The sequence below is a fragment of the Mytilus californianus genome, unplaced genomic scaffold (genome assembly GCF_021869535.1).
Source record: "Mytilus californianus isolate M0D057914Y unplaced genomic scaffold, xbMytCali1.0.p SCAF_10, whole genome shotgun sequence".
Lineage (NCBI taxonomy): Eukaryota > Metazoa > Mollusca > Bivalvia > Mytilida > Mytilidae > Mytilus > Mytilus californianus.
In genome coordinates this window covers 10,130,326-10,152,310 of record NW_026262582.1, presented here as the reverse complement: position 1 = coordinate 10,152,310, position 21,985 = coordinate 10,130,326, and the positions used below count along the sequence as shown (strand labels likewise).

The window sequence follows — 21,985 nt, the reverse complement described above, 5'->3', positions numbered from 1 at the left end:
CCAGGAGTGTGGGAAATTGTAGGTTCTCTAGCGTGCATGGTAAAACCAATGATTTTAAATTATCATGTGTTGCTTCTACACAAGGCACGTGGCATAAAGGTGTATGAGCAGAGATTGGTGGACTCGGGTTTCAGGGTATGGTTTTATGTCATCCTGTAGATGTTTACCTTGCGTAAAATATCAATGAGTGTGCCGACATGTTTGTGTCTTGTTTTACAATTATCGAGTGTATATATGGAGTTTATATATTATGACTTTTGATATGTTCTACTTTTCGTAGCCGCAATGTTTTCCTCTTTTTCGCAAATATGAAATCACCGAATGCGACTGAGCATCAAACTTTTACTTGCACGAAGAACACCATGGGTGCCCGTAGTGGAGCTGAACCTTCCGGAACACCTGAAATCACCAAATGTTTTGGTGGGTTTGATTTGCTCAGACTGAGTCTTTAAGTATTTCGTGTAATGTTCTGTACACTTTTTTTTGTCCGTTGTTCTTCTTTTTGGCAATCAGTTTTCCTACCGAAGGTCGGTGGTTCTCTCCGGGCACCCCGGCTTCCTCCGCGAATATAAACCTACCGCCACGAAATAGCACAATAGTGCTGAAAGTGGCGTTTAACACAAATCAATCTTTTTGGCCATGGTGTTGTCTGTTTTTATTTCACTAATGAACAGTTAAAAATGTTTTTTTGGACCTTTTTTTCTCATTTCAATCTATCTAAAATGATGTAAACTTACTCATACAGAGGTTCATAGGGAATAATTCAAATATATACTGACGGACGATCCAATCAAAATACAAAAGTTTTTGTTGATTAAATTGTAATTACAAATGTATTGATAACAGACATAATTAGCCTGTTGCATCGTTATAATAATTAACATTAACTGAATACTGGTGCACAATAGCAAACGACTTTTTTTCCAAATTGCCGACTGAACATGGTGGTTGACCAATGTATGTCACAGTATGTTAATCAAACGGTAAAATCTGTTTAAAAAGTCAAGTAATTTTCAAGACATTAATCTTGATTCACTATTCAGTAATATAACTAACCTAAGATGCCTTATATCAAAACGACATCCTCTAGCATATATTACCGTACATTCAATTTAACCTACATGTAATTACTGTCTAGCTGCACAGGTAAATACCTCGTTAAACTCTATAGTACCTGTGCACCAAGTCAAGGCCTACACAGTAGCTCATTGACTCTATGACATATATGCACCATCGAATTGTATTATTGCGATTATAAGGGAGCTACCATTTGATTTTTAGGGGGGGGGGGGGGGGGCAGGATGACAAGTTGTGTATAAAAAGTCAGGATAAACTAATAAAAAAAGGCCAGTCAAGGTCGTTAAAAACTTCCATTTGTGTAAAAAAAGGCAGGACCGAATAAAGTGAAAAATAAAAAGGCAGGACCGAGATTACAACTAAAAAAAATGCAGGACACAATTTTTCATCCTAGCCCCCCCTAAAAATCAAATGGTAGCTCCCTAACCCTGTCGCAATTTTTCGCAATAGTGATAACATCGCAATAATTTCTGAATTTTACCAAATTGCACCGAATACCCAAACTGCATCTATTTAGCAAAAGTAGCAGCGGAAAGTTTAATAGAGACTAAACAATTTGTATTTTTATGATTTGACATTATGCACGTCTTTCAACATATGTAAATATTTAAATATACACAAAACGTTCACAGTATACATCAACAGATGAAGTATTCACTGGTAAAGGAAATTGTACGGAAACGTCGCCATGCGACGTCCACAAAAAGGTCATCTTTTTAAAATGAGCCTCCATTTCTTAAAAAATGAATGGTAAGCATAGATTAATATCAAATTGTTCTAAATATTTGAAGAAATAAAACAAATTATCTGTAATTCGATTTTGGAGGATGGGAATTTAAGCATGGATGCAATTTGGGTCCTCATTACAGAATCATGGCTTGGAGGTCTGTTCAAACCCATTTTTTTATGATTCAGTATGGATTCAAAATTAAATTGGTGGAACCATATAGTGAATAATGATGCATCTACAAAATAAACACAGAATATAAACTTTTGTCTGGATCATAAATAAACATAGGTGAAAAAACTGTCAAAATAGGTGCAATTTGTGTACCCTCACGTTAAAGGTGCACCACAAAATATAAACATAAAAGGGGAGATGGTTGGTCTGATAGGAATGTCAAACCTCAGACCATGCAACCTTTGATCTGTACCCCCAAATAAAGGAGACCGTGCATTCATTTAAATAAGTGATATTCAATTTATATATAGAGCAGGAACAGCACATATCCTTAATAGCATTTGTCAATCAGCAAACGAATGGCATAGTTAATGGGTAGTTTATTTTTGGTATGTTTTTTGTAATATCAAATAAAAATTAGTTCCCAAATTTCACCCCAGATAATATCGAGAAATTTTATATTATATTGGGGTAAGGCCACACCAAATTAATTTCTAGTTCTTCGGACTCTTTCCTTAAAAAGGGTAGCGAGCGAGCCAAATTTTTTTATTTGTTTTTTTTTTTCGAAGTTTGATTTTTGGCAGGCGATATATAAAAAAATAAAATCTATGAAAAGCATTTTATTCGAGCGAGCGATCAGAAATTTACTCAGTTTTGGTGCTTCATGTTTTTATGTATCTCATATCCGAGTTCTTATATTACCCTACCTTGCTTCTCAATTTGTTCTCAGATACCCTGTTGAATCTTTTCACAACATTTCCAGTACAAAAATGGTTAACTATAGTAACAAAAACTTCATGTTGTCGGCTCAAATAAAGATTCTGCTAAACATGAAATAGTACAACAGCTTTTTAAATTAACAGTTAAACATGCGTTATAATTGATGCATTATAAAAATAAGGAGATGTGGTATGATTGTCAATGAGACATTTAACTATCCATCAAAGTTCAAACGAAATGGATATACATTTGTATGTAATTATAGGCAAGTTGAAGTCTACAGCCTTCAACAATGTGAAACCCCATACCGTATCTATAGTCGGCAATAAAAGGCCCTGACATGAAAAATATGAAACAATTTAATTGAGAAAACTACTGGCCTAATTTATAACAAAACAATTTACGTAAAAACAAATTTGAACCATGAACCAACGACAACCAGTGAACTACAGGCTCCTGACTTGGGACGGGCACATATAGAATGGTATGTTGTTTCAAATAAAAGTATGCAAAGCATATATGCATGTATAAAGCTTTTCTATACAACTATACATATTTGTGTTTACAACCAGCTAAAAAATTATAAATGACTGTCCTTCTCTTCAGACACAGTCTTTTTCATTAAATCATTTATATGTTAAAAACTCTAATTTTATAATTTGTCTGAGTTGGCATTATAAACGGTCCGAGTTGACTTATATACTGTCCGAATTGTCTTCATAGACGGTCCAAGTTGTCTGTTTTGTTGATGGTCCGACTTGTCTCTGGGGCGAGTGATTTCGCACCCACCAATTTATACTACTTACATTTGAAGTAATCAGATGCCATATACTGATTAAACAAAAGGAACATTTCAATACATCCCACTTAGTCATGTTAGTTATTGCTTTGCTGGATGTATACAAATGTATAGGGGTATTGTTCTGTGTTGAAGGCCATACCGTGAACTATACTGGTTGCAAACCTTAACAAATTTGGTCTCTGGTGTTTTTTTGTCTCATTGACAATCATACAAATTCTTATTTTTAGAAGATTTTGTACATTGTAAAGTTGGATTGATGTGTTGTATTCAATTATTACAAAATCTTTCTAGTCAAATCCATGATTGATAACTTTGTAATGATACTAGCAAATATAAATAAAAAATCCAAGGAATAAAACCTTTATTCTAAAAGATAAAAAAAAATATAATAGTTTCATTGCGGTGCTATTTCAATGCATCTACCATCATCTTTGGGATTCTCTTTTATTCTTGTGCATATTATATTGTCATAATTTGAATCTTTCAATTCGGTGGCCTCGGTGCTTTATGGTCTTGCACTGTTGCACGGAGCACTGTAACTACGAATATTCCATTCTGACATGTCTTACGTTGAAACTATATATCAAATTATATATATTTCGCCATTAAAAAATATTGTAAACACGTTGGTTTTGTTGTGAATGATAGATCTAGAACGTTTTAGATGTCAATTTCCGTGTCTGTACGGCGTTACTTTCAAACGCACAACTCATTAAAAGTTTTGTTACATAAATTTTGAGACGGACGCGCGCGGCTCCGTACTGGACGCGGGTTATTAAAAAAAAGTACTTTTTTGTCATCGACCTTTCACAACACGCGGAGGATCCGACGAACGAGGTATTAATTTGGAGTGGCCTAATGTGTTTCTAAAACGTTCTTCCAAAGATTAATTTTCCAATTTTCATAAACAAATATTAATGCATATCAAAATGTTATGTACGTATAAAACAACTGTTCAAATATCATCCGAATCATACACGATGGCATACTTATAGTAGAGTTTTGTCTCACAAAAATTGCTGACGGACAGACCTACAAAGTGAAACTACAGGGCTTCTATAAATTGGATGCAAGACATTACCAGCATTTTAAGTACTCACCGACTAGATCAATGGATGATTTTACACTTGATTAGGAGAAGCAATCGAATATGAAAGTCGTAATGTGATTTTTGTTTAATTCAAAATGAAGGAATAGTTGTTGCTTACGCATTTGTAAATTTCATCTTATTAGTAATTTACAATTACAATGATTTAATTTTCTGGCCTTTCTTTTATGTAGTTGGTATTAAACGGTTGTCATGGGGTACAATGATTTAGTTTACTAACCTTTTTTTGATGTTATTGTTGTTAGACGGTTGCCATGGGGTACAATGATTTAGTTTACTAACCTTTTTTTGATGTTATTGTTGTTAGACGGTTGTCATGGGGTACAATGATTAAGTTTACTAACCTTTTTTTTTATGTAATTGTTGTTAGACGGTTGCCATGAGTTACAATGGTTTAGTTTACTTACCTTTTTTATGTTATTGTTGTTACTAACCTTTTTTTGATGTTATTGTTGTTAGACGGTCATCATGGGTTACAATGCTTCAGTGTACTAACCTTTTTTATGTAATTGTTGTTAGACGGTTGCCATGAGTTACAATGATTTAGTTTATTAACCTTTTTTATGTTATTATTGGTACTAACCTTTTTTTGATGTTGTTGTTGATAGACGGTTGTCATGGGTTTCAATGGTTTAGTTTACTAACCTTTTTTATGTTATTGTTGTTAGACGGTTGCCATGAGTTACAATGGTTTAGTTTACTAACTTTTTTTGATGTTATTGTTGTTAGACGGTTGTCATGGGTTATAATGGTTTAGTTTACTAACCTTTTTTTATGTTATTGTTGTTAGACGGTTGTCATGGGGTACAATGATTTAGTTTACTAACATTTTCTTGAGCTTATTGTTGTTAGACGGTTGTCATGGGGTACAATGATTTAGTTTACTAACCTTTTTTTGATGTTATTGTTGTTAGACGGTTGTCATGGGGTACAATGATTTAGTTTACTAACCTTTTTTTGATGTTATTGTTGTTAGACGGTTGTCATGGGTTACAATGATTTAGTTTACTAACTTTTTTTATGTAATTGTTGTAAGACGGTTGTCATGGGTTACAATGGTTTAGTTTACTAACCTTTTTTTGATGTTATTGTTGTTAGACGGTTGTCATGGGTTACAATGCTTTAGTTAACTTACCTTTTTTATGTAATTGTTGTTAGACGGTTGCCATGAGTTACAATGGTTTAGTTTACTTACCTTTTTTATGTTATTGTTGTTACTAACCTTTTTTTGATGTTATTGTTGTTAGACGGTCGTCATGGGTTACAATGCTTCAGTTTACTAACCTTTTTTATGTAATTGTTGTTAGACGGTTGCCATGAGTTACAATGATTTAGTTTATTAACCTTTTTTATGTTATTATTGGTACTAACCTTTTTTTGATTTTGTTGTTGATAGACGGTTGTCATGGGTTTCAATGGTTTAGTTTACTAACCTTTTTTATGTTATTGTTGTTAGACGGTTGCCATGAGTTTCAATGGTTTAGTTTACTAACTTTTTTTGATGTTATTGTTGTTAGACGGTTGTCATGGGTTATAATGGTTTAGTTTACTAACCTTTTTTTATGTTATTGTTGTTAGACGGTTGTCATGGGGTACAATGATTTAGTTTACTAACATTTTCTTGAGGTTATTGTTGTTAGACGGTTGTCATGGGGTACAATGATTTAGTTTACTAACCTTTTTTTGATGTTATTGTTGTTAGACGGTTGTCATGGGGTACAATGATTTAGTTTACTAACCTTTTTTTGATGTTATTGTTGTTAGACGGTTGCCATGGGGTACAATGATTTAGTTTACTAACCTTTTTTTGATGTTATTGTTGTTAGACGGTTGTCATGGGGTACAATGATTAAGTTTACTAACCTTTTTTTGATGTTATTGTTGTTAGACGGTTGTCATGGGGTACAATGATTAAGTTTACTAACCTTTTTTTGATGTTATTGTTGTTAGACGGTTGTCATGGGGTACAATGATTAAGTTTACTAACCTTTTTTTGATGTTATTGTTGTTAGACGGTTGTCATGGGGTACAATGATTTAGTTTACTAACCTTTTTTTGATGTTATTGTTGTTAGACGGTTGCCATGGGGTACAATGATTTAGTTTACTAACCTTTTTTTGATGTTATTGTTGTTAGACGGTTGTCATGGGGTACAATGATTTAGTTTACTAACCTTTTTTTAATGTTATTGTTGTTAGACGGTTGTCATGGGGTACAATGATTAAGTTTACTAACCTTTTTTTAATGTTATTGTTGTTAGACGGTTGTCATGGGGTACAATGATTTAGTTTACTAACCTTTTTTTGATGTTATTGTTGTTAGACGGTTGTCATGGGGTACAATGATTAAGTTTACTAACCTTTTTTTAATGTTATTGTTGTTAGACGGTTGTCATGGGGTACAATGATTTAGTTTACTAACCTTTTTTTGATGTTATTGTTGTTAGACGGTTGTCATGGGTTACAATGATTTAGTTTACTAACTTTTTTTTATGTAATTGTTGTAAGACGGTTGTCATGGGTTACAATAGTTTAGTTTACTAACCTTTTTTTGATGTTATTGTTGTTAGACGGTTGTCATGGGTTACAATGCTTTAGTTAACTTACCTTTTTTATGTAATTGTTGTTAGACGGTTGCCATGAGTTACAATGGTTTAGTTTACTTACCTTTTTTTATGTTATTGTTGTTACTAACCTTTTTTTGATGTTATTGTTGTTAGACGGTCGTCATGGGTTACAATGCTTCAGTTTACTAACCTTTTTTATGTAATTGTTGTTAGACGGTTGCCATGAGTTACAATGATTTAGTTTATTAACCTTTTTTATGTTATTATTGGTACTAACCTTTTTTTGATGTTGTTGTTGATAGACGGTTGTCATGGGTTTCAATGGTTTAGTTTACTAACCTTTTTTATGTTATTGTTGTTAGACGGTTGCCATGAGTTACAATGGTTTAGTTTACTAACTTTGTTTGATGTTATTGTTGTTAGACGGTTGTCATGGGTTATAATGGTTTAGTTAACTAACCTTTTTTTATGTTATTGTTGTTAGACGGTTGTCATGGGGTACAATGATTTAGTTTACTAACATTTTCTTGAGGTTATTGTTGTTAGACGGTTGTCATGGGGTACAATGATTTAGTTTACTAACCTTTTTTTGATGTTATTGTTGTTAGACGGTTGTCATGGGGTACAATGATTTAGTTTACTAACCTTTTTTTGATGTTATTGTTGTTAGACGGTTGTCATGGGGTACAATGATTTAGTTTACTAACCTTTTTTTGATGTTATTGTTGTTAGACGGTTGCCATGGGGTACAATGATTTAGTTTACTAACCTTTTTTTGATGTTATTGTTGTTAGACGGTTGCCATGGGGTACAATGATTTAGTTTACTAACCTTTTTTTGATGTTATTGTTGTTAGACGGTTGTCATGGGGTACAATGATTAAGTTTACTAACCTTTTTTTGATGTTATTGTTGTTAGACGGTTGTCATGGGGTACAATGATTTAGTTTACTAACCTTTTTTTGATGTTATTGTTGTTAGACGGTTACCACATCTTGGAATGTTGCTTGGATACAATGGTAAAGCTATATTTGGTAGGATTACACCGGTTATTGAACAATCGAAATCTGTCGGCGATTCTTCAGTGGATGGGGAAGATACATCGTCGTCCTCGTCATCTACGTCGCTTATGCTTACAGTATTTTCAGATCCATTACTTTGCTCATTTGTGAGATTGTCTCTTTCAATCGGTTCTTGTTTAATAGTTATTTTTGGATTGATAAATTCACAGCAAGACGCGATAGGATCATGCTCTTGTTTGATGTTAACTGTAGGAATGACATCACACATCTTGCACGGAATCTACAAATTGAGAAAGACAGTGTTTTATTAATCTGCAGTACAGCCTATGAAATATATATATATTGTATAGTAAGGTGTATATGATGATTTTTGCTTTTCTTTTAAAATAGCAAATAATATTCAAATATTACAACAACAAGGTATCAGAAACATACATGACCTTTATTTTCATGTAAAACAGGATGAATTTCAGTGTTACAACATCCTGTACTAAACGATAATAGATCAAATTATTTCTTTAAATACCACAAGTGTATAAAATATTTTACTGCATGTTGATAAAAATGCATTAAAAACGATTATCCACATTATTAAAAGGCTACAGCAATAAGACAAAAAACGCTTCTCATTTCAACTAAAATTCGTCGTCGTTTTTCGTGGATATTTTAAAGGGAATTCTTGCAAGATATAAATTTAATAAAACAAACATGTTGCATACCTGATTTTTTGTTTTCATTATATAACATTAAAACTGCGAAAGGTGACCCTGACCCCGTGGTTGTCCCGAGAAGAAAAAAACCGACATGCACCCCCACAAAAGATGAATGGTCGGTTCGATACCTTAGCAATCATTTATCCAATCAATTTGTTTCAAATAGCAAAGCTGTGTCATCAATCGCACAAGAACCAGCGTTTCGTTTTTAACGATGCAACACGATGATATGATTGATATAAAGAAAATAATCTCCTTTAAAACATCATGTCCAAATGTCATGAAATATTTAAAAGAAGAATAAGAAGAAACGAACTTGAAAGGGAAATCACATATACTAAGTCAAAAGGAACACATATCATATTGAATTGAAATAAATCACTTTAACCATTACTCCACAAAAATTGAGCACTCCAAGCGAGACAGTTAATTGACCAAAGGTCTGGAGCTCAATCAAACTTTTAAAAATTAAGATTTCAAATTGATTCAATTATGTATAAAAAATGTGAATATTTTTTCTTTATTCAAGATAAAATATATTTTGTATTTCTGGCTGCATACTCTGATACATTTGTAGTATGAATGGAAAATTTTTCATTATTTATAACTTATTTAAATATTATGTTCCATGTTAAAAATAACTCAATATAATACATGTCTAATGATTATCAAAGGTCAATAGAAATTAAGGACATAACAACAAATGCTGTTCTGTTATCAGGTCATTAACTTCCAAACAAGTTTTGGGAAATATAACACCCAATGTTTCTTTGTATCTAGCTAATAAACTTCTATACACATTTTGGACAAAACAACACCAAATGCTGCTCTGTATTTAGATAATGAAACTCCAAACAAGTTTTATGCAATATATCTGCTCTTATTCACATAACGAACTGAAAACAAGAAGTTTTGGTAAAGCAACACCAATTTGAAAAACTAAAGATTCTCTGTATTTAAAACTTCCAAACATGTTTTAGGAAATACAACACCAAACGCTTCTTTGAAATCAGGTATTAAATGAACATTAACGCAATTTTTGTGTAATAAAACATCAAATGCTGCTCTGTATTTAAACAATAAGCTTCCATACATGCAAGTTTTGGTAAATACAAAACCAAATGCTGCTCGTTATAGATGGATATTAATCTTCCAAACAAGTTTTTTTTTTGGCAGTATAACAACAAATACCTCTTTGAAAGCAGGCAATAAACTTCCATTTAATGCTTCTCAATATTTATATAACAAACTTGCAAACAAGTTTAGGGAAATACATCTCTGTATGTAGACTAAGAACTTCCAAACAAGTTTTGGACAAAACAATACCAAATGGTGCTCTGTATTTATAATGAACTTGCAAACAATTTTTGAAAATACAACACCAAATATTTCTCTGTATTTAGATTTTTTTAAACAAGTTTTGGGAAATAAAACACCAAAAACATCTCTGTATTTAGATGATAAACTTCCAAACAAGATTTGAGCAAAACAACACCACATGGTTCTCTGTATTTGTAATGAATTTGCTAGCAAGTTTTTGAAAAACAACATTAAATGCTGCTCTGAAGTTGAATGATGAACTTTCAACATGTTTTGGAAAAAACAGCATCAAACGTTTCTCTGTAATTTGATAACGAACTCCAAAACACGTTTTTGGGAATACCTCAACAAATGCTTCGCTGTAGGTAGTAGAAAACAAACTTTCAAATATAGTATAAAGGAGATGTGGTATGATTGCCAATGAGACAACTATCCACCAAAGTTCAAATGAAGTGGATGCAAGCAATTATAGGCAACCGTACGGCCTTCAACTATGAGAAAAACCCATACCGTATGGTCGGACATAAAAGGCCCCGACATGAAAAATATAAAACAATTTAATTGAGAAAACTAACGGCCTAATTTATAACAAACAAATTTAAGAAAAAAAAATATGACAGACATGAACCAACGACAATCAATGAACTACAGGCTCCTGACTTGGGACAGGCACATACAGAATGTGGCGGGGTTAAACATGTAAGTGAGCGCTCAACCCCCACCCCCTAACTTGGGACACAGGTGTAACAGTACAACATAAGTACAAACTATAACAATCAGTTGAAAAAGGCTTAACTCATCAGATGGATACAAATAGAAATACATCTAACAAAAACACAGAGTGGACGTGGACGGGTACTCATACATCCCAAAAACCAACCAGTACAGATCTGAGAGTACTTGTAGGTACTGACAGCTAGTTCGAAGACAATGACAACTAATAAAAAAAATCATGTATCTAAGACTAAAATATCAATCATTACACATCCAACATCCAATGGATTTAGTGTAAAGGCGTCATTAACAGTCAGAGAAAAACATGACCTTGTGCAATGCTAAACTATAGATATCGACAGATTGTAGTACAATGTACCGTGAAAGTATTTAGTATGGTTTTAATCTACTGATAATAAAATCAATATTTATACCAATATTTCAAAGGTCCTTTTCAAAGTGTTGTAGTGAGTCAACTAGCAGAATGTAAAGAATTATAATCAATTGACAAGAACAAAGGAGATGTGTGGTCAAACTCCACGCAAAACAAGCATAAAACCAAAACAAATGAAACAAAACAAAAAATTCATAAAACCAGACAACAAGAGGTCGACTGACTCCAGTGATGCCGAAAAAACATTATTAAAGGTCGTATAGTGACTTCCTCATGTATCTCTTTCTTAGCTTGGGTTATAAGGTTGATGTCTGTTAGCCGATTGCAAAAATCACATTTTGCGCAAAATTTAATATCATACGTATACAGGCGTCCACAGCTAGCTGTAAACTCCCACGATGTTGCTACTTGTTAACGTCCAGTGGCAAATATTCCACGTATACCCAGAGTGATGAGGTAAATATTCACAAAGAGTACAGGTGTTGTACATGTTGTAACAGTTGTTCTTGTCATTTATACCATAAATAAGAACATACTAACTAACAATAATGATCTAGGTTAAACATACCACGAACTACTTTACCATAAATTACTGCATACTAACTAACAATGTTAACCTATGTTAAACATACCACGAACTACTTTCCCATAAATTACTACATACTAACTAACATTGTTGACCTATGTTCTACTTTATCATATGATTTTATTTAAAACTTATCTATGCCTTTTTTGAAAAAATTTACCTTGGCCTATTTATCTTACCTATTTTTTTCCTATTTTAAACCCTGAACGCTAACAGAATATAACGCAGACTGTCTGTAATATGAAAACATAAAATACCTTTCATAAATATCTGAGAAGATAAACTAATGTGTAATACGAATGCAAATTACATAGCATATGGCATTATACGACTATATATAGACTTTTATTTATCCAATGTCTGGATCAAGTCTCCATATTTCATATTTAGTATAATTTGTCTAGAATTAAGATTACGTAGGTTTGAATATTTTTTCTCAAGAATTATATCAGACTTCTACTTAATTTGGATTTGGTAAAAATGTTTACCTCAAATACCAACGATAAATTTGATGGAAAAAGTCAATACAGATCGGTAATACAAACACATGGCATAATTCTATAGCATGTATACATACATACTTACGTAACAATATAGTTTAGATTGACACGATATTTACCTAAATATAGAAGAATTGTGTTACGAGCGAGAAGGTTACTTTTTATTTCAAACAGGTTTTGTAACTGTGTTTAAATCTGTATGAAAATGAAGTATATAGGGCAGATGCATTATTGCGACATTTCATATTTCCACAGACATATTATCAATCACGATAAAATAACGGAATTGATGGATGGCTGTTTAACGTCCAGTGGCAAATTACATGCATATTCAGAACGAGAACATGACGCATGTATACCAGGCCTTGCGGTCATAAAACTTTCGAGCACGATTATTGTACTCAGACTCAGAAATCAACCAATCAAAATACTGGATTTGGTGTTCCGAGCACAAATTTTGTACTCCGAGAACTGAGTAAAGTTTTATGACCGAGGGGCCAGATCGACACGCGATGCCGGATTTTAGTGTACTTGTTCACAAATTTACAGTCCCAAGGAAAGCATACCACCCTACTCGGGCGACCAATCTTTGCTCTTACACCTAAATGCCGCGTGTTTAGCGGAGAAGCAGCAAATACCATTTTCGAATCTTTGGCCGGGTTTCAAACCCACGACCTTCTGCCTATAAGGCGAGCAAGCTACCACGAGACCATGCACGAAAGCGGTCAACATGATGAAAAGTTACATTACTACAAAAATAATTTGGAAACGAATAGACCCTCGCAGGAAAACAACCAATCACTGCAATTTTTATAATTTGCCAAAATCTCACACATCAAATATACATACTTGTATCCAGTATGATCCAAAACAAATATTCATACTTATATCCTGTATGATCCAAAACAAATATTTATACTTATATCCTGTATGATCCAAAACAAATATTTATACTTATATCCTGTATGATCCAAAACAAATATTTATACTTATATCCTGTATGATCCAGAACAAATATACATACTTGTATCCAGTATGATCCAGAACAAATATACATACTTATCCAGCATGATCCAAAACAAATACTTATACTTGTATAAAAGATAATTCAAAAAATATTCATACTTGTCTCCAGTATGATTTAAAACAAATATTCATGCTTGTATCCATGCAATATGATCCAGAACAAATAGTCATACTTGTATCCAAATGATCCAAAACGGACGTTTAGAAACCAACAATCAATCAGTCCAAATGATACAAAACAAATATTCATACCATTAACAAAACCGGGTTATGCTTTTACAGATACATAACTGAAGAATGTTCTATGTACATGTAAGAAAGTAAAATGGGTAGCTTCCATTCAAAAATTAGTTTAAAAAAAAAAAAATTAGTTGAAAGTCAATTTTTTGTGGCCTCATGATAACATAGCCATAATATTATACCGACCGACCTGTAGAGAATGTTCAGCAACAATCAATCAATCAATCAATCAGTCAATGTTTTAATTACGTAGAAGTTTACAACTTATGTAATTGTTTGGTTCGTTGGGTTCGATTGGCTCACATATTTGAAGATTAATGTTACGAAATTTTATTGGCTCACATATTTAAGGATTAATGTTAGGAAAATAAACTACTTCTCAGATTACAACATGTCAAAATGTCATACGACGGGAAATCACATATCATAAGTCAACAGACAGATATACTTTAGTCAAATGAAAAAAACGTTGCAATATTTATGATTAAATTTTGCTGAAAATGACAAAATAGCCGGTGCACAACTTCAACATATGTTCTATCTTCATGTGAAGGTTAAGGGAATTGGATTGCAAACTGTTGAAAGAGTTGATTACACAATTTAGGTACCTACTTTACCCCGCCCACCTACTCGCCTGCCCAACATCCCCATATAATCATATAACCGTTTTTAGGAGTTCGTCCAACCCGGCCAGACACAAAAATTTGAGCAATAACGTTAAATCGTGCCAACAAATTGATCATAGATGCTAAAACAGATTTTTCAAGATGGCAAATTGTTTCAAGTATACACAAAACAATGTGCAAAATACTTTCAACATTCTATATAAATCATACATGTATATAAAGATACAGCACTAGTATATTGTCTAGTTCTGGGTGCTCGCCCTAATTGTATGATCAGATGAGTTGTTTGTGTTGTAACCAACAGAATAACATGCTTCCGATGTAATACAATACGTAACATGTAATCATGCACAATAGAAATTTATAGCATAAATACAGTAAAAATGGATCCTTTGTTGAGGGGTGGACAGGGGGGTACCTGATTCTTACTTCCCTACCCGAAACTTCCACTTCCCTTCCCGTACTCCCAATTATCTCCCCCTACTCCCATTTCCCTCCCTCCCTACTTCCAGGGTCCAAATAACTTTTTTTTTGTATATTCCCTAGTTTATATACCCCAACCCTTACTCCGGATCACGCCCCCCCCCTCCCCCCCCCCCCCCCCCCCCCCCCCAATTCCTATATTCCCTTACCCTCTTTGTAATCAGGTCAGGAACTTCCGAACAATTTTAGGGAAATGCAACAGCAAATGCAGTTCTGTAATTAAATACTAGACTTTCAAAGGTTTTTCAAAATAGATTTTTCAACGCGTTGAAGCTAGAGTCAATCAAGATATAAAAAAAAGCTATGCTCACCCAACAAGATATTTTACCACAAGATATCGTATATCCTTATAATGCTTAAAAGTGTGTATTACACTTACATGATCGTAAAAATAGAGTTTGTAGATTTGTTTCATGTGATATTGAATTTCATTATAGATCAATATATCAAGTTCAAACAAAACTAAGGTTATTTTGCAATAAGCTACAAATAATGGAACAGCGGCAATATTAAGAACAAGTTAATGTATGTCAGTTGCAACGTGTTAATGGAATTAATGTGACAGCACAACTGACATTTCTGTAAAACGATTCCAGATTATTTCATCCTATTTTTCACAATTAAAAAGTAAAACAGCAAAAATACCGAACTCCAATGAAAATTCAAAACGGAAAGTCCCTTATCAAATGGCGAAATTAAAAGTTCAAGCACATCAAACGAATGAAAATCAACTGTCATATTCCTGACGGTACAGGCATAAATTATACTTATGTAGAAAATGGTTGTCTAAACCTGGTTTTATAGCTAGCTAAACCTCTCACTTGTATGACAGTCGAATAAAATTCCATTATATTGACAACAATGTGTGGGCAAAATAAACAGACATAATAGGTAAAAATGTCAATAAAATGCTCCGCAGGGCGCAGCTTGATACGACCGCAGAGGTCGAACCCTGAACAGTTGGGGGAAGTATGGACACAACATTCAAGCTTGATACAGCTTTGGATTTGGATTGTGATTAAATATTTGACACAGCATAGGTTTCTAACACAGATTGAATGTGGTCTAAGAACTTAAAAATTTTAAATTGGACATTCACCTATTATGGTCCAATATCCAAAATCTAAATACATGGTTAGATTCAGCATATCAAAGAACCCCAAGAATTCAATTTTTGATGAAATCAAACAAAGTTTAATTTTGGACCCTTTTGACCTCAATGTGGACAAAGTTGATAACGGGGCCCAAAAATCAAAAATCTAAATACATGGTTAGATTCAGCATATCAAAGAACCCCATATATTCAATTTTTGTTGAAATCAAACAAAGTTTAATTTTGGACCCCGATTTGGACCAACTTGAAAACTGGGCCCATAATCAAAAATCTAAATACATGTCTAGATTCAGCATATCAAAGAACCCTAAGAATTCAATTTTTGTTAAAATCAAACTAAGTTTAATTTTGGACCCTTTGGACCTTAATGTAGACCAATTTGAAAACGGAACCAAAAATTAAGAATCTAAATACACGGTTAGATTCGGCATATCAAAGAACCCCAATAATTCAATTTTTGATGAAATCAAACAAAGTTTAATTTTGGACCCTTTTGACCTCAATGTGGACAAAGTTGATAACGGGGCCCAAAAATCAAAAATCTAAATACATGGTTAGATTCAGCATATCAAAGAACCCCATATATTCAATTTTTGTTGAAATCAAACAAAGTTTAATTTTGGACCCCGATTTGGACCAACTTGAAAACTGGGCCCATAATCAAAAATCTAAATACATGTTTAGATTCAGCATATCAAAGAACCCTAAGAATTCAATTTTTGTTAAAATCAAACTAAGTTTAATTTTGGACCCTTTGGACCTTAATGTAGACCAATTTGAAAACGGAACCAAAATTTAAGAATCTAAATACACAGTTAGATTCGGCATATCAAAGAACCCCAATAATTCAATTTTTGATGAAATCAAACAAAGTTTAATTTTGGACCCTTTGGACCTCAATGTGGACCAATTTAAAAACGGGGCCCAAAATCCAAAAACTAAATACATGGTTAGATTCAGCATATTAAAGAACCCCATGAAATCAAGAATAAAACCCCATTGAAATTGGTCAAGAAATAAGCAATTTATAGGAAGTATCTTCTTTTGCACAATCCTGTGCTATTAAATATTTCTTGCTATTGCGCAATACTGTACAATTGACAATTTCTTGCTATTGCGCAATATTGTGCTATTGGATATTTCTTGCTATTGCGCAATACTGTGCAATTGAAGATTTCTTGCTATTACGCAATACTGTGCAATTGAAAATTTCTTGCTATTGCACAATACTTATTATATAATAATTTACACATCCTGTTTGGTGTGTATCTCCTACCATATCATTATTATTTGATTTTAAATATAAATCAGAAATAACCAACTTAAAATGGAAAATTTTAAAAGAAACAAAAAAGGAAAAAAAGAAAAAAAAGGAAAAAAAAATAAATCCCCCCCCAAAATTTTTTGAACCCCCATTATGATTCATCACCCCCAAACTCAATCCCAGCCTTCCCTTTGTGGTATGGTACCTTGCAGTACAATTTCAGAGAGATCCATACACTTGAACACAAGTTATTGTCTGGAAACTAGAAAAAAATGTGTTTTTTGGCCCCTTTTTGGCCCCAAATACCTAAACGTTTAGGGCAATTACCCCCAAACTCAAACCCAGCTTTCCCTTTGTGATATGGAACCTTGTAGTACAATTTCAGAAAGATCCATACACTTACACACAAGTTATTGTCATGAAACTAGAAAAATGCTTGTTTTTTGCCCCTTTTTTGGCCCCTAATTCCTAAAATTTGGAGGCAATTACCCCCAAAATCAATCCCAGCATTCCTTGAGTGATATGGAACCTTATAGTACAATGTCAGAGAGATCCATACACTAACACACAAGTTATGTCTGGAAGTTACAAAAATGCTTAATTTTGGCCCCTTTTTGGCCCCTAATTCCTTTACTGTTATTACCATAACCCCCAAAATCAATCCCAACCTTCCTTTTGTGGTATTGAACCTTGTGGTAAAATTTCATAAAGATCCATTCACTTAAACTAAAGTTAGAGTGCGAAAACCAATGTGTCTTCGGACGACGCCAGACGACGACGACGACGACGACGACGACGACGACGACGACGACGCCGGACGACGACGACGCCAACGTCATACCAATATACGACCACAAAAATTTTTTTGCGGTCGTATAAAAATAGGGGTACAGCAGTCAACATTGTGTTATAAGATAAGTTTTATATTCCAAATAAGGTCCCCAGGGGAGCATATACACATAACATTTATAACAACATACAGTATTTTACATGACATTCATATAATAAACTTTTAACTATTTAAATAAAGTCATACAAGCTATTATACATGTATGTTAAATAAAAAAGTATTTAAGAGTTGCTACTCCAGAGATGTGGCAAACTCATCATTTTTTTTTCCTCACTTGATTTTATAATATTTTGCTGGAAATGTATAAATATAAATGATTGTCTAGCTGCAACAGACATGTATGTTAACAATTTTTCGAAATAAATTTACATGCAGCAGTGAGAATTCATAAGCCATATCAGTTTATCTCTTGCGTTAAGAGTTAAAAAGTTGGGGCAACTTTTAGTTATCTCTTAAAATAGATGAATGCGGTCATCATTAAATTCAACACATTGGAATAGAAAATGATATTCATCCTCCACCTTTCCGGAGTTACAACGAGTACAAGTTCTGTCATTTAGGAGAGTACCCTGATACCTTCCGGACTCAATTCTTAAGTGGTGTGATGAAATTCTGAGCTTTGTTAAGCTTCGTCTCTGTTCAAAATTCCCTATAATGGAAAGATATTTTTCTCTTCCAAAAATTGATTTAAATGTAACATAAGTTCTAAGTTTACCATCTGAATGCTTTACCAATTCAGTATCCCACAAGTCTATAAAATATGATTTTAATTTTTTTTTTCATATTAGCTTTAAAGCTATTAATTTTTGGTAATGGTAAAGATATATGATTGATGTCTGGGATCATTTCAAGAATTGACTTCATAGAGCCATATCAAGATGTTTTTTTTTAATGAGAAAGATTCTGTGATGTTACATAAGCGTCTTTAAGAAGAGAAAATTTGGAATCAAGATTTTCCAAGCGATACCAGTAATTTAACATGGATTTAATCATATCATAATATAATAGGAATCGCCCTAGCTCAGATAAAATTCCAAAATTCGTGGATTTTTTATGAACACCTAAAACAAGTTTACAAAATTTGATATGTAGTCGCTCACATTTTAAACTGGAATATATTTTATCAAATGGTAAAATTCCATTTCTGAATCTTGCTGAGAATGGATTAAAAGTTCCCCATATTTCAGACCCATATAGGAGTATTGGTTTTATGGTATGATCAAATATATGTAAGCTGGTACTTATGCTTGAATTAAGTGATAACAAATTCTTGTACAATTTATAATAAGCCTTCAAGGACTTTTTATACAGTTCATTCTGAGCATATGAAAATGACCCTGCTAAACCAAGATATTTATAATTATTAACACTATCAAACAACATATTTTCATAAGTAAATTTTTCACAAATGTGTCTGCCTGCTTTGTTGAATATCAGAACCTTTGTCTTGGTGGGATTTACACTTAAACACCAATCTTTACAATATTTTCCAGGATGTTTAGTCTTGTTTGCAATCTATTAGCAGATGTTGATAAAAGCACCAAATCATCTGCATATAATTTAATTTTGGATGTAACGCGTCTTCTGATTGGCTGACGTTGTTTTGTTTATCAGCTTATAGACATAATTTTGTCATGTGACCGTGACGTCATCAACGTTTTTTCATGGTTTACTCAGGTTTAAAATGGAATTTAGAATTAAATTATAAGAAATGACTGTAATATTTTTTCTGTCTATTCGAAATAACATAAAAAATGTGGTGCACACTTTAAAATAACCCGCTACGCGGGTTATTCAGTGTGCACCACATTTTTTACGCTACGCGGGTTATTCAGTGTGCACCACATTTTTTATGTTATTTCGAATAGACAGAAAAAATATTACAGTCATTCCTTAAATAATAAGCAATTAACTGGTTTCTCATTAGGTATAACAGGATCTTCACTTTCTTGTAAATACTTTGGCAAGTCATTTATAAATAACTTAAATAGATTAGGACTTAAATTGTCCCCTTGTTTAACTCCAAGTTTTATCTGGAAAAATCTGTTACTCTGGATTGAATCTTAACACAAGATTTTTAATCTTAATTACTATAGAAACAAACAAATATGTCAACAAAGAAAAACCAATATAAACATACGAAATTTTGCAAGTTTAGGACCCAGAACGGTTCTTTTCATATCTCTCAAATACGGGGAAAAGACCCCAAAAATAGTTGACTGAATTTTACACTTAATATATAGCCTTCAAGTTGGATAGCTTACTATGAGGTATGGGTTTTTCTCATTGTTGAAGGCCGTACAGTGACCTATCGTTATTAACTTCTATTTCATTTGGTCTCTGGTAGAGAGTTGACGTTTTGGCAATCATACAACATCTTCTTATCTTATATATATTTCACTGGAAAACGCCAATATCACTCTCACTTTTAACATATTTTTTTAATGAAAAAGAAATCTTATCTAGACAGCTGTCAACCTATTTTTAATCACATCCTCGCAAATGTATATATACATGCATATCTATGAAACTGCGCGGATTTAATCATTGTTCTCAGAACGTGTTAGAGTTGCATTGTTTTCTCCAGTTATTTGTGTATTAAATGACGGCAATGCAATTAAGATTAGTCTTCAGAGTCGAATTTGCATGATTTATATATAAACACTGTATACATAAAAAAAAATCGGTTCGTTCTTGAAAGTGCCTTCAAACAAGTGAGCATCTTATTACAAAATTAGAAACTTGTCAAATGGGCAACATAAAATTGTTATCCAGTATTAGATATTGTTATTCACTTGAATGTTGTCTTTTCAATACGTACACTATACATGTATATAGCAGGGTTTAAGAACACCCGTTGTTCGACCTGCTAGTCAAATGCGTTTTGTTAAAATATACTTTTTCACTTTTTTGGTCTTTTGGAAAATGTTGTTTGTGCTGTATTTAGACCACTCTTCCAAGAAATTTGTTTTTCATGCACACGTATACAAATTGCGGTTTTTATCCAACGCAATCATAGGTTTGAACGTTGTTTTCAATTTAGACTTATTTATATTATGTAATTCGGCAAACCGTATGTAATTCGGCAAACCATGTTTGAATTTCATAGAATCCCTAAGATTGGTAAAAAGGGATGGACATGAATACTGAATAATGTCTGATTTTACATGTACATCTCTTAAAAGGTGGTCCAGTAGGAAATTCGGTTTTAAATGATAACGCTACTTCGAACTATTTTATAACATGCGTTTTCACTATGATCTATTTAATTTCAGCACAAAAATATAAATATGAAAATAAAAAGATGCGATATGATTGCCAATGAGACAACTCTCCACAAGAGACCAAATGACACAGAAATTAACAACTATAGGTCACCGTACGGCCTTCAACAATGAGCAAAACCCATACCGCATAGTCAGCTATAAAAGGCCCCGATGTGACAAATGTAAAACAATTCAAAAGAGAAAACTAACGGCCTAAAGCTTGTTTTATTACATTTATTTTTCCCAGACCAGAGCCCTCAACTATATTAAACCAAATGATTTTCACGTACGAAATGCAAATGACCTCGAGATAATCGATCGACCGAATTAAAAAATACTTAACACTGCATGTTGATTTCCTTCCGTTTATCCTCATTACACTAAATGAGGGTATAGAGGGAAGGGGTCCTCCATTTCTGTATTCTTTAATATTTTAGGCCATTTTTTCTCTATTCTTTATTTGTTTTGCCAATTATTCACTATATTCTGTATACTTCAGCACCCCATTATTCTCTAGTCCTTATTTTTTGGCCTATTATTCTCCTTTCTTTATATTTTTTAGCCTTTATTCTGCACTTTTGGCTTATTATTCTCTATTCCAGACATTATTTTACCTGACCAGGAAGTAAAATATGTCGGCTATCGGATGTTTAATCCTACTGGAATTGCAACAAAAAACATAAATAAAATGCCA

General features: G+C 33.0%; 1 protein-coding gene across 3 annotated transcripts in view; it reads right to left on the bottom strand.

Annotated features, from left to right (window-relative positions):
* LOC127717580 (nuclear hormone receptor E75-like) overlaps nt 1–21,985 on the bottom strand; it is a 233,400-nt gene that overhangs the window by 12,130 nt on the left and 199,285 nt on the right. For all 3 annotated transcript variants that reach the window (XM_052223282.1, XM_052223281.1, XM_052223280.1), the window contains exon 2: nt 8,130–8,475. In XM_052223282.1, coding sequence (XP_052079242.1) covers nt 8,130–8,463 — 334 coding nt within the window. In that variant the 5' untranslated portion in view covers nt 8,464–8,475. The remainder of the gene's footprint in view (nt 1–8,129; nt 8,476–21,985) is intronic.